General features: G+C 46.2%; 1 protein-coding gene and 1 long non-coding RNA gene across 3 annotated transcripts in view; one reads left to right on the top strand and one right to left on the bottom strand.

Annotated features, from left to right (window-relative positions):
• The window catches only part of LOC118381032 (prospero homeobox protein 1-like), a 108,651-nt gene extending 97,414 nt beyond the window's left edge, over positions 1 to 11,237 (top strand). For both annotated transcript variants that reach the window (XM_052496222.1, XM_052496223.1), the window contains exon 7: positions 10,356 to 11,237. In XM_052496222.1, coding sequence (XP_052352182.1) covers positions 10,356 to 10,541 — 186 coding nt within the window. In that variant the 3' untranslated portion in view covers positions 10,542 to 11,237. The remainder of the gene's footprint in view (positions 1 to 10,355) is intronic.
• A 1,198-nt stretch (positions 11,238 to 12,435) lies between these two features.
• LOC127915798 (uncharacterized) lies at positions 12,436 to 13,415 on the bottom strand. Its single transcript, XR_008092295.1, has 3 exons — positions 13,274 to 13,415; positions 12,789 to 13,239; positions 12,436 to 12,514 (listed from the first exon to the last, which is right to left on the bottom strand). It is a non-coding gene; the product is annotated as an uncharacterized LOC127915798 (long non-coding RNA).
• Between the last annotated feature and the right edge of the window lie 205 nt (positions 13,416 to 13,620).

Below are 13,620 nucleotides of genomic sequence, written 5' to 3'. Positions count from 1 at the left end.
ACCCTGAAACCTGCAAGATTCTGTACTCTGTATGCCATTTTTTTTTTTTTGTCAACCCGGGTCCTGTAGCTAGAAAATGTTTTGCTGGCGTACAGATGTCAACCCGGGTCCTGTAGCTACCAGTACTCTGTGCACTACTTTTGTGAACCCGGGTTTAAAAATATACCCAGTACTCTGAATGCCGTGAGCTCTCCAACCCGGGTCCTGTTACCAACTACTTTTCAGTGAAGTGAGCTATTTAAAGATGCTGTCCTGTAGCTATTTGTTTGTATTTGCATTCTCTCCAACCCGTGGTCCTGGACCCAGAGCCCTGAGTACCAGGCCATTAGGACCTGATGGAGGGACAATAGAGCCCTGAGTACCAGGCCATTAGTGACCTGATGGAGGGGCAATAGAGCCCTGAGTACCAGCCCATTAGGACCTGATGGAGGGACAATAGAGCCCTGAGTACCAGCCATTAGGACCTGATGGAGGGACAATAGAGCCCTGAGTACCAGCCCATTAGGACCTGATGGAGGGACAATAGAGCCCTGAGTACCAGGCCATTAGGACCTGATGGAGGGACAATAGAGCCCTGAGTACCAGGCCATTAGGACCTGATGGAGGGACAATAGAGCCCTGAGTACCAGGCCATTAGGACCTGATGGAGGGACAATAGAGCCCTGAGTACCAGCCCATTAGGACCTGATGGAGGGACAATAGAGCCCTGAGTACCAGGCCATTAGGACCTGATGGAGGGACAATAGAGCCCTGAGTACCAGGCCATTAGGACCTGATGGAGGGACAATAGAGCCCTGAGTACCAGCCCATTAGGACCTGATGGAGGGACAATAGAGCCCTGAGTACCAGGCCATTAGGACCTGATGGAGGGACAATAGAGCCCTGAGTACCAGGCCATTAGGACCTGATGGAGGGACAATAGAGCCCTGAGTACCAGGCCATTAGGACCTGATGGAGGGACAATAGAGCCCTGAGTACCAGGCCATTAGGACCTGATGGAGGGACAATAGAGCCCTGAGTACCAGGCCATTAGGACCTGATGGAGGGACAATAGAGCCTGAGTATCAGGCCATTAGGACCTGATGGAGGGACAATAGAGCCTGAGTATCAGGCCATTAGGACCTGATGGAGGGACAATAGAGCCTGAGTATCAGGCCATTAGGACCTGATGGAGGGACAATAGAGCCTGAGTATCAGGCCATTAGGACCTGATGGAGGGACAATAGAGCCTGAGTATCAGGCCATTAGGACCTGATGGAGGGACAATAGAGCCTGAGTATCAGGCCATTAGGACCTGATGGAGGGACAATAGAGCCCTGAGTACCAGGCCATTAGGACCTGATGGAGGGACAATAGAGCCCTGAGTACCAGGCCATTAGGACCTGATGGAGGGACAATAGAGCCCTGAGTACCAGGCCATTAGGACCTGATGGAGGGACAATAGAGCCCTGAGTACCAGGCCATTAGGACCTGATGGAGGGACAATAGAGCCCTGAGTACCAGGCCATTAGGACCTGATGGAGGGACAATAGAGCCCTGAGTACCAGGCCATTAGGACCTGATGGAGGGACAATAGAGCCCTGAGTACCAGGCCATTAGGACCTGATGGAGGGACAATAGAGCCCTGAGTACCAGGCCATTAGGACCTGATGGAGGGACAATAGAGCCCTGAGTACCAGGGCATTAGCTAGTTGGGTACTACCAGCACATGTGCCAGAGTGCATAAGAGGAGATTAAAGTGGAATTTTACTGCGGTCAGGACTCATGACTGGAGGGACACACACACACACACACACACACCACACCAGGCCACACACACACACATGGACACACACACACACACGCCTCGAGGCTACGGAAGGTTCACACACTCACGTTTCAGGACTGTCAAGATTCAGGACTGTCACCTTTCAGACTGTCTTGTTTCAGGACTGTCACCAGTCCATGACTGTCACCTTTCAGGACTGTCTTGTTTCAGGACTGTCACCTTTCAGGACTGTCTTGTTTCAGGACTGTCACTTTCATGACTGTCACCTTTCAGGACTGTCTTGTCAGGACTGTCCTTTCAGGACTGTCTTGTTTCAGGACTGTCCCTGAGTCACCTTTCAGGGTCTTGTTTCATGACTGTCACCTTTCAGGACTGTCTTGCCAGGACTGTCACCTTTCAGGGACTGTCTTGTTTCAGGACTGTCACCTTTCTGACTGTCACCTTTCAGGACTGTCTTGTTTCAGGACTGTCACCTTTCAGGACTGTCTTGTTTCAGGACTGTCACCTTTCAGGACTGTCTTGTTTCAGGACTGTCACCTTTCATGACTGTCACCTTTCAGGACTGTCACCTTTCAGGACTGTCTTGTTTCAGGACTGTCACCTTTCATGACTGTCACCTTTCAGGACTGTCTTGTTTCAGGACTGTCACCTTTCAGGACTGTCTTGTTTCAGGACTGTCACCTTTCAGGACTGTCTTGTTTCAGGACTGTCACCTTTCATGACTGTTTCAGGACTGTCTTGTTTCAGGACTGTCACCTTTCAGGACTGTCTTGTTTCAGGACTGTCACCTTTCAGGACTGTCTTGTTTCAGGACTGTCACCTTTCAGGACTGTCTTGTTTCAGGACTGTCACCTTTCAGGACTGTCTTGTTTCAGGACTGTCACCTTTCAGGACTGTCATGTTTCCTATGTGATTAGTTCCCACTCTGTTAGAGAAAACTCCATATTCCTCTTCTCTAACTCTTTACCTTCTCTCTTTTACTGATGAAAAGACCGGTCACTGTTTCCTCTGCGATGGAGGGACTGTGTGTGTGTGTGTGTGTGTGTGTGTGTGTGTGTGTGTGTGTGTGTGTGTGTGTGTGTGTGTGTGTGTGTGTGTGTGTGTGTGTGTGTGTGTGTGTGTGTGTGTGTGTGTGTGTGTGTGTGTGTGTGTGTTTGCGTGCATGTACGTACGTGTGTGTTTTAAAGTGTTCTGTGTGTGTGTGTGTGTGTGTGTGTGTGTGTGTGTGTGTGTGTGTGTGTGTGTGTGTGTGTGTGTGTGTGTGTGTGTGTGTGTGTGTGTGTGTGTGTGTGTGTGTGTGTGTACGTACGTACGTGTGTGTGTGTGTGTGTGTGTGTGTACGTGTACGTACGTGTGTGTTTTAAAGTGTTCTAGGTGTGTGTGAGTGTCTGTGATCAATATCTCTCTAGCCCAGAGAACAATCAATTAAACATGTTGTGTCTACTTGAACACTGGGGAGCTCTCCCTTTTTACGTATTTCTCTCCCTCCTACCATCCCCCCTCGCTTTCACCCTCCCTCTTCTCCTTCCCTCTCCCCCTCCCCTCTCCCCTCCCCCCCCCCCCTCCCTCTCCCCCTCCCCCTCTCAATTCAATTCAAGGGCTTTATTGGCATGGGAAACATGTGTTGACATTGCCAAAGCAAGCGAGGTAGATACTATATAAAGTGAATATATAAAGTGAAATAAACAATCAAAATTAACAGTAGATATCACACATACAGAAGTTTCAAAACAATAAAGACATTACAAATGTCATATTATATATATACAGTGTTTTAACAATGTACAAATGGTTAAAGGACACAAGATAAAATAAATAAGCATGAATATGGGTTGTATTTACAATGGTGTTTGTTCTTCACTGGTTGCCCTTTTCTCGTGGCAACAGGTCACAAATCTTGCTGCTGTGATGGCACACTGTGGAATTTCACCCAGTAGATATGGGAGTTTATCAAAATTGGATTTGTTTTCGAATTCTTTGTGGATCTGTGTGATCTGGGGGAAATATGTCTCTCTAATATGGTCATACGTTGGGCAGGAGGTTAGGAAGTGCAGCTCAGTTTCCACCTCATTTTGTGGGCAGTGTGCACATAGCCTGTCTTCTCGAGAGCCAGGTCTGCCTACAGTGACCTTTCTCAATAGCAAGGCTATGCTCACTGAGTCTGTACATAGTCAAAGCTTTCCTTAAATTTGGGCCAGTCACAGTGGTCAGATATTCTGCCAATGTGTACTCTCTGTTTAGGGCCAAATAGCATTCTAGTTTGCTCTGTTTTTTTGTTAATTCTTTCCAATGTGTTAAGTAATTATCTTTTTGTTTTCTCATGATTTGGTTGGGTCTAATTGTGCTGTTGTCCTGGGGCTCTGTGGGGTCTGTTTGTGTTTGTGAACAGAGCCCCAGGACCAGCTTGCTTAGGGGATGGCTTTGTTATGGAAGGTAATGGGAATCTCTTCCTTTTAGGTTTCTTTTCTGGATTTTGATAATTAGTGGGTATCGGCCTAATTCTGCTCTGCATGCATTATTTGGTGTTCTACGTTGTACACAGAGGATATTTTTGCTGAATTCTGCGTGCAGAGTCTCAATTTGGTGTTTGTCCCATTTTGTGAAGTCTTGGTTGGTGAGCGGACCCCAGACCTCACAACCATAAAGGGCAATGGGCTCTATGACTGATTCAAGTATTTTTAGCCAGATCCTAATTGGTATGTTGGTATGTTGAAATTTATGTTCCTTTTGATGGCATAGAATGCCCTTCTTGCCTTGTCTCTCAGCTCGTTCACAGTTTTGTGGAAGTTACCTGTGGCGCTGATGTTTAGGCCAAGGTATGTATAGTTTTTTGTGTGCTCAAGGGCAACAGTGTCTAGATGGAATTTGTATTTGTGGTCCTGGTGACTGGACCTTTTTTGGAACACCATTATTTTGGTCTTACTGAGATTTACGGTCAGGGCCCAGGTCTGACAGAATCTGTGCAGAAGATCTAGGTGCTGCTGTAGGCCCTCCTTGGTTGGTGACAGAAGCAACAGATCATCAGCAAACAGCAGACATTTGACTTCGGATTCAAGTAGGGTGAGGCCGGGTGCTGCAGACTTTTCTAGTGCCCGCGCCAATTCGTTGATATATATGTTGAAGAGGGTGGGGCTTAAGCTGCATCCCTGTTTCACCCCACGACCCCGTGTGAAGAAATGTGTGTGTTTTTTGCCAATTTTAACCGCACACTTGTTGTTTGTGTACATGGATTTTATAATGTCGTATGTTTTACCCCCAACACCACTTTCCATCAGTTTGTATCTCTCTCTCCTCTCTCTCTCTCTCTCTGGTTGTAACTTACTACAACGCTCTGGGTAATGAACCACTCTTCTGAGATGAGGTTATGTTGAAAGACTACACACTCTCCATTTCTATCCTCCCTTTCTCCTCCCCACTTCTATCCTCCCCTGCCTCCCCTCCACTTCTATCCTCCCCTGCCTCCCCTCCACTTCTATCCTCTCCTGCCTCCCCTCCACTTCTATCCTCCCCTGCCTCCCCTCCACTTCTATCGTCCCCTGCCTCCTCCACTTCTATCCTCCCCTGCCTCCCCTCCACTTCTATCCTCCCCTGCCTCCTCCACTTCTATCCCCTGCCTCCCTCCACTTCTATCCTCCCCTGCCTCCCTCCACTTCTATCCTCTCCTGCCTCCCCTCCACTTCTATCCTCCCCTGCCTCCCCTCCACTTCTATCCTCCCCTGCCTCCCCTCCACTTCTATCCTCCCTGCCTCCCCTCCACTTCTATCCTCCCCTGCCTCCCCTCCACTTCTATCCTCCTCCACTTCCTCCCCTGCCTCCTCCTCCTCTCCTGCCTCCCTCCACTTCTATCCTCCCTTTCTCCTCCCCACTTCTATCCTCCCCTGCCTCTTCTCCACTTCTATCCTCCCTTTCTCCTCCCCACTTCTATCCTCCCCTGCCTCCCCTCCACTTCTATCCTCCCCTGCCTCCCCTCCACTTCTATCCTCCCCTGCCTCCCCTCCACTTCTATCCTCCCCTGCCTCCCCTCCACTTCTATCCCTCCTGCCTCCCTCCACTTCTATCCTCCCCTGTCCTCCTCCACTTCTATCCTCCCTGCCTCCCCTCCACTTCTATCCTCCCTTTCTCCTCCTCCTCCCCTGCCTCCCCTCCACTTCTATCCTCCCCTGTCTCCCCTCCACTTCTATCCTCCCCTGCCTCCCCTCCACTTCTATCCTCCCTTTCTCCTCCCCACTTCTATCCTCCCCTCCTCCACTTCTATCCTCCCCTGTCTCCCTCCACTTCTATCCTCCCCTGCCTCCCCTCCACTTCTATCCTCCCCTGTCTCCCCTCCACTTCTATCCTCTCCTCCTCCTCCACCTATCCTCCCCTGCCTCCCCTCCCCTTCTATCCTCCCTGCCTCCCCTCCACTTCTATCCTCCCCTGCCTCCCCTCCACTTCTATCCTCCCCTGCCTCCCCTCCACTTCTATCCTCCCCTGCCTCCCCTCCACTTCTATCCTCCCCTGCCTCCCCTCCACTTCTATCCTCCCCTGCCTCCCCTCCACTTCTATCCTCCCTTTCTCCCCTCCTCTCCCATCCTTTGTTCCCTCTCTTTACTTCCTCTCCCTTTCCTCTCTTCCTCAGAGTAGAGAAAGGTGGTGGTTATGTTAACTTATTGAGCAAGTTATCAGTGGGTCTGACAGATAGCTATAATTACACTAAACTGGGATGGCAGGTGTCTCTAAGACAGAGGGTAAACGGCATTGAGATTGGCAGCAGTGTGTGTGTGTCTTTAGAGAGTGTGTGTGTGTGTGTGTGTGTCTTTAGAGAGAGTGTGTGTGTGTGTGTTAGTGTGTGTCTTTAGAGAGTTTGTGTGCTTGTGTGTGTGTGTCTTTAGAGAGTGTGTGTGTGTTTGTGTGTGTCTTTAGAGAGTGTGTGTGTGTCTTTAGAGAGTGTGTGTTTGTGTGTGTGAGTGCATTCAAGCATTCTCGAGGATAAGATGAAGGCAATGTCTTTGTTACTGAGACTGATTGGAGTCACGAGGACTGTGTGTGACTGTGTGTGTGTGTGTGTGTGTGTGTGTGTGTGTGTGTGTGTGTGTGTGTGTGTGTGTGTGTGTGTGTGTGTGTGTGTGTGTGTGTGTGTGTGTGTGTGTGTGTGTGTGTGTGTGCCTTTGTGTGTGTGTGTGTGTGTGTGTGTGTGTGTGTGTGTGTTGAGACAATAGCCAGGGTCATCTGACCGTGAGGCAGCCCTCATATCACATGACGGACTGAAGGACGTGTCTTTGTTACTGAGACTCTGTCAGAGACAGCTGTTCTGCACACACACACACACACACACACACACCTTAGGAGCCAGTGAGATAACTGGACACTGGGTACGAGAGGGATTGCCCAAAGGAAGTTTGATTTGAGGAAGAAAGAATGATGTGTGTGTGTCCGGGGGTTGGGGGTCATTCACTTGAGTACACAGAGAAAGAGAGAGAGGGGGGAAAGAGAGACAGAGAGAGAGGGAGAGAGAGAGAGACAGAGAGAGAGGGAGACAGAGAGAGAGGGAGAGAGAGAGAGACAGAGAAAGAGGGAGACAGAGAGAGACAGAGAAAGAGAGAGAGAGGGAGAGACAGAGAGAGAGGGAGAGAGAGAGAGAGGGAGAGAGAGAGAGACAGAGAAAGAGAGAGACAGAGAGAGAGGGAGAGAGAGAGAGAGAGAGAGAGAGAGGGAGACAGAGAGAGAGAGAGACAGAGAAAGAGAGAGACAGAGAGAGGGAGAGACAAAGAGAGAGGGAGAGAGAGAGAGACAGAGAAAGAGAGAGACAGAGAGAGAGGGAGAGAGAGAGAGAGAGACAGAGAGAGAGGGAGACAGAGAGAGAGGGAGAGAGAGAGAGGGGGAGAGAGAGGGAGAGAGAGGGAGAGAGAGAGAGACAGAGAAAGAGAGAGAAAGAGAGAGAGACAAAGAGAGGGAGAGAGGCGTCGAAGCCTGAGTAACATTAAGAAATGCTATAGATGGAAGGAAAGTAGTGTGAAAACCTACCAAAAAACAATTAGGCAACAACCAATTCAATCCCTTTTAGACAACTTCCTGGCCAAAACGTTCCACTGTATTAGTGAAGGTGTCAACTTGGCAGTAGAAAATCTAAACAGTATATTTGACCTCTCAGCTTCCTTATCAAATCTAAACAGTATATTTGACCTCTCAGCTTCCCTATCATACCTAAACAGTATATTTGACCTCTCAGCTTCCCTATCAAATCTAAACAGTATATTTCACCTTTCAGCTTCCCTATCAAATCTAAACAGTATATTTGACCTCTCAGCTTCCCTATCAAATCTAAACAGTATATTTGACCTCTCAGCTTCCCTATCAAATCTAAACAGTATATTTGACCTCTCCACTTCCCTATCAAATCTAAACAGTATATTTGACCTCTCAGCTTCCCTATCAAATCTAACCAGTATATTTGACCTCTCAGCTTCCCTATCAAATCTAACCAGTATATTTGACCTCTCAGCTTCCCTATCAAATCTAAACAGTATATTTGACCTCTCAGCTTCCCTATCAAATCTAAACAGTATATTTGACCTCTCAGCTTCCCTATCAAATCTAAACAGTATATTTGACCTCTCAGCTTCCCTATCAAATCTAAACAGTATATTTGACCTCTCAGCTTCCCTATCAAATCTAAACAGTATATTTGACCTCTCAGCTTCCCTATCAAATCTAAACAGTATATTTGACCTCTCAGCTTCCCTATCAAATCTAAACAGTATATTTGACCTCTCAGCTTCCCTATCAAATCTAAACAGTATATTTGACCTCTCAGCTTCCCTATCAAATCTAAACAGTATATTTGACCTCTCAGCTTCCCTATCAAATCTAAACAGTATATTTGACCTCTCAGCTTCCCTATCAAATCTAAACATTTCAAACAGAAAACCGAAGAAAATGAACAACAATGACAAACGTTTTGATGAAGAATGCAAAAACCTAAGAAAGAAATTGAGAAACCTGTCCAACCAGAAACATAGAGACCCAGAAAGTCTACGCCTTCATTATAGTGAATCACTAAAACAATACAGAAATAGGGAAAAAGAAGAAACCGCACGTCAGAAATCAGCTCAATGTAATTGAAGAATCCATTAACTCTAACCACTTCTGGGAAAATTGGAAAACACTAAACAAACAACAACACGAAGAGTTATCTATCCAAAATGGAGATGTATGGGTAAACCACTTCTCCAATCGTTTTGGCTCTAAAACAAGGAATAACCAGCGAAAACATATACATGATAAAATACAAATCTTAGACTCAGTTATTAAAGACCAGAACCGACTGGATTCTCCAATTACCTTGAATAACCTACGGGACAAAATCCAACCCAAAAAGGCCTGTGGTGTTGATGGTATCCTCAATGAAATGATCAAATATACTGACCACAAATTCCAATTGGCTATACTAAACTTTTACTCTTTAACGTCATTCATGCTCTGGCATCTTCCCCAATGTTTGGAACCAGGGACTGATCACCCAAATCCCATTTTTTTTATACCCAAATTAAGGAAAACTTTGACTATGTACAGACTCAGTGAACATAGCCTTGCTATTGAGAAAGGCCGCCGTAGGCAGACCAGTCTCTCAAGAGAAGACAGAGTATGTGCACACTGCCCACAAAATGAGGTGGAAACTGAGCTGCACTTCCTGACCTCCTGCCCAATGTATGACCATATTAGAGAGACATATTTCCCTCAGATTACACAGATCCACAAAGAATTCTAAAACAAATGTGTAATGTTTACTGTTAGTTTTTTATTGTTTATTTCACTTTAGTTTATGATCTATTTCATTTGCTTTGACAATGTAAACATATGTTTCACCTGCAAATTAAGCCATTTGAATTGAATTGAGAGAGAGAGAGAGAGAGAGAGAGAGAGAGAGAGAGAGAGAGAGAGAGAGAGAGAGAGAGAGAGAGAGAGAGAGAGAGAGAGAGAGAGAGAGAGAGAGAGAGAGAGAGAGAGAGAGAGAGAGAGAGAGAGAGACAGAGAGACAGAGAGAGAGAGACAGAGAGAGAGAGAGAGAGAGACAGAGAGAGAGAGAGAGAGAGAGAGAGAGAGACAGAGAGACAGAGAGAATTATTCTTGTCACAAACCCTTTTGTCTCTGTCTGCTGGCTGGAGGCTTTAATTGTTGGTTACCTCTCATCTTATTGTGGTGACACTCAGCTGTTGGTCTTCACACACACACACACACACACACACACACACACACACACACACACACACACACACACACACACACACACACAGTCTGTTGTCTGCTATTGTAAAGATTAATCCATTATGGACGGCCGAGTTGACCACTAAACACTGGGATACAGCTATCATAGGCTTAACACACACACAGAGAGATCTGTCTTGTCCATCGTAAATCAGGCCTGTAAAGAGGTCCAAATTACAGATGGCTCTATCTGTCTCCCTTTGTCTGCCTGCCCAACTATCTCTGTCTGCGTGTCTGCGTGTCTGCGTGTCTGCGTCTGTGCGCGCGTGTGTGTGTGTGCGCGTGCGTGCGTGTGTAACCTGATGCCTCTAGTGATGTCATTCTCTCTCTCTCTCTCTCTCAGGTTCCAGAGCGGTTCCTGGAAGTGTCCCAGCTGACGCTGAGGGAGTTTTTCAACGCCATAGTAGCAGGGAAGGACGTGGACCCATCCTGGAAGAAGGCCATCTATAAGGTGATCTGTAAACTAGACAGTGAAGTCCCCGAGGCCTTTAAATCGCCCAACTGTCTGCAGGAGCTACTGAACGAATGAACGTGACGTTTCGGGACAAAACCACATCGAGTCCACACTCAAAAAAAGGAAAAATAAAGAAAAAAGTTGTTTTAAAAACTGTATAGATTTTCAGTTTTTGTACAATTCTGTCTACTACCGTTTTTTGTTTAAAATGTTACACTTTGACCTATTGTTTTGAGTGGCGACCAGTTTTTTCTTTTTTTCTTCCTTCGTCTGTGGCCAACAAAACAACGAGAGGTTTTCTGCTGAAGAATTACAGACAGCTAGCTATATCTCTGGATGAATGGAGTTGAAAGTGTCTATGGCATTGATGTTGGGGATGTTTAATCAAAAACAAGTTCTGTCACATACAGTACATCTCACTGTACTTACAGACAAATGTCCCCACTCGACAACAACAAAAACAACAACATTGTTTTTAAAAAAAGAGCTGTAAAAAAAAAAAAAAAAAATGTGAACATGTTTTTTTTCGATAACATTTTGAGGTTATTTGGTTTTCTATCTTAAGTGGGTTTTAAACGCTCCAATAAGAACGCTCCGTCCAGACATCAGACTGGAACAGTTTTCTACGGACAACTTCGCCTTGGGACGAGTATGAAGACAATGTGTTGGGTTCAATCTGTGTCGCGGAAGATTCACGGAATTTAATCCAGCCCTATATTTTAAATTTATATTGTGGACGTATCAGACAAAAAAGGCCACTTCTCATAAAGTGCCCCCGGACACCTCTTCTTCAGCACAAAGTGACAAACTCCTCCTCCTCCGATTCATAGACACAAAGAATTGTTGCAATGTTGTAGGATGAAGACTTTCTACTGTGTGTCTGGGAATTAATTCCTTTTTAAAAAATGTGCGTTCCCCTTCCCCTTTACACACAAACAATTCCCCCCCGTTCTTCATATTCAGGATCGCTACCCGTCCATACCCCCTCCATGGACTGTAAAGTATGGAGGAGATTAGAGACACAGTAAACATAGTAACATTCCCAAATTCCACCCAACATTTCCATCCCAGCTGGGAAAGAAATACTGAGCTGATGTTGTTTATTTTCACCTATTTTATTCTTCGTCCTCTTCGTCTTCTTCTGCTTCTTCTGAGAACCATTGGATGTTTTGGCTGTACCACCCCCCACCTGGCTCTCAATGTAATATGTCTTATTTCCCGTTAGCTTGGGCCGTTAGCTGAAGGTAAAGTTTGCTAAACTCTGACTACTATCTTGACTGAACTCAACTGAGCTGTTAGCTAAAACCGTTTAGCCGAAGCTGACCTGAGCTGTGAAGCTGGACAAGTCTCTCCTCTCTTCTCGTCATTGTTCTACTGAGACCAGAGTTGGTTACAATTAGTGTGGTCAAACTAGCGGCAACTTCTAACTGAGGCTTTAACATAACAAGCTCGCTAAAACGAAAGTGATGTTGGACTAGCTGAACTGAACTGAATTGTAAAGCTAGAATATTCTTCTAGAAGATTCTGTATTCTATTCTCTGAGTTGCAGAGACTATGTTCGCGCGGCATGCTATTTGGCTAAACTAGCTGGGACTCCTAACTGGGGCGAAAGAGAACTACTAGCTGACTGGTAACTGGGGCTAAAGAGACTAGCTGACTGGTAACTGGGACTAAAGAGACTAGCTGACTGGTAACTGGGGCTAAAGAGACTAGCTGACTGGTAACTGGGGCTAAAGAGACTAGCTGACTGGTAACTGGGGCTAAAGATACTAGCTAACTGGTAACTGGGGATAAAGAGAACTACTAGCTGACTGGTAACTGGGGCTAAAGAGACTAGCTGACTGGTAACTGGGACTAAAGAGACTAGCTGACTGGTAACTGGGGCTAAAGAGACTAGCTGACTGGTAACTGGGGCTAAAGAGACTAGCTGACTGGTAACTGTGGATAAAGAGACTAGCTGACTGGTAACTGTGGATAAAGATAACTACTAGCTGACTGGTAACTGGGGCTAAAGAGACTAGCTGACTGGTAACTGGGGCTAAAGAGAACTACTAGCTGACTGGTAACTGGGGCTAAAGATACTAGCTAACTGGTAACTGGGGCTAAAGAGACTAGCTGACTGGTAACTGGAACTAAAGAGACTAGCTGACTGGTAACTGTGGATAAAGAGACTAGCTGACTGGTAACTGGGGCTAAAGAGACTAGCTGACTGGTAACTGGGGATAAAGAGACTAGCTGACTGGTAACTGGGGCTAAAGAGACTAGCTGACTGGTAACTGTGGATAAAGAGACTAGCTGACTGGTAACTGGGGATAAAGAGACTAGCTGACTGGTAACTGGGGCTAAAGAGACTAGCTGACTGGTAACTGTGGATAAAGAGACTAGCTGACTGGTAACTGGGGCTAAAGAGACTAGCTGACCGGTAACTGTGGATAAAGAGAACTACTAGCTGACTGGTAACTGGGGATAAAGAGACTAGCTGACTGGTAACTGGGGCTAAAGAGACTAGCTGACTGGTAACTGGGGATAAAGGGACTAGCTGACTGGTAACTGGGGCTAAAGAGAACTACTAGCTGACTGGTAACTGGGGATAAAGAGACTAGCTGACTGGTATCTGTGGATAAAGAGACTAGCTGACTGGTAACTGTGGATAAAGAAAACTACTAGCTGACTGGTAACTGTGGATAAAGAAAACTACTAGCTGACTGGTAACTGTGGATAAAGAAAACTACTAGCTGACTGGTAACTGTGGATAAAGAGAACTACTAGCTGACTGGTAACTGGGGATAAAGAGAACTACTAGCTACCTGGTAACTGTGGATAAAGAGAACTACTAGCTGAACTGAAATCAACGGAATCAAAGATGATTGTAGAGACCATGCGGTACGTTAAACCCTGGTTCTGGAGAGCTGCAGAGTTGAGTTCCAACCAATCACCAGACCTGATTCTACTAATCCCCACATCAAGTGATCTAATGGATAACTATCAGTGACTGGCTGAGTTCCAGGTACCTGGTCTCCCAGGTCTAAAGCAAAACAGGAAAACTCAAAAACCTGAAGCACCTGCACAAGTCCAGGGTTTGCCTAATCCACATCTAGTCTAGATCATTCTACGTTCTCCACTCCAGCACTAGGGTTTGCCTAATCCACATTTA

The sequence above is a fragment of the Oncorhynchus keta genome, chromosome 35, assembly GCF_023373465.1.
Source record: "Oncorhynchus keta strain PuntledgeMale-10-30-2019 chromosome 35, Oket_V2, whole genome shotgun sequence".
Classification (NCBI taxonomy): Eukaryota; Metazoa; Chordata; class Actinopteri; order Salmoniformes; family Salmonidae; genus Oncorhynchus; species Oncorhynchus keta.
This window is presented reverse-complemented; position numbering and strand designations above follow the sequence as displayed.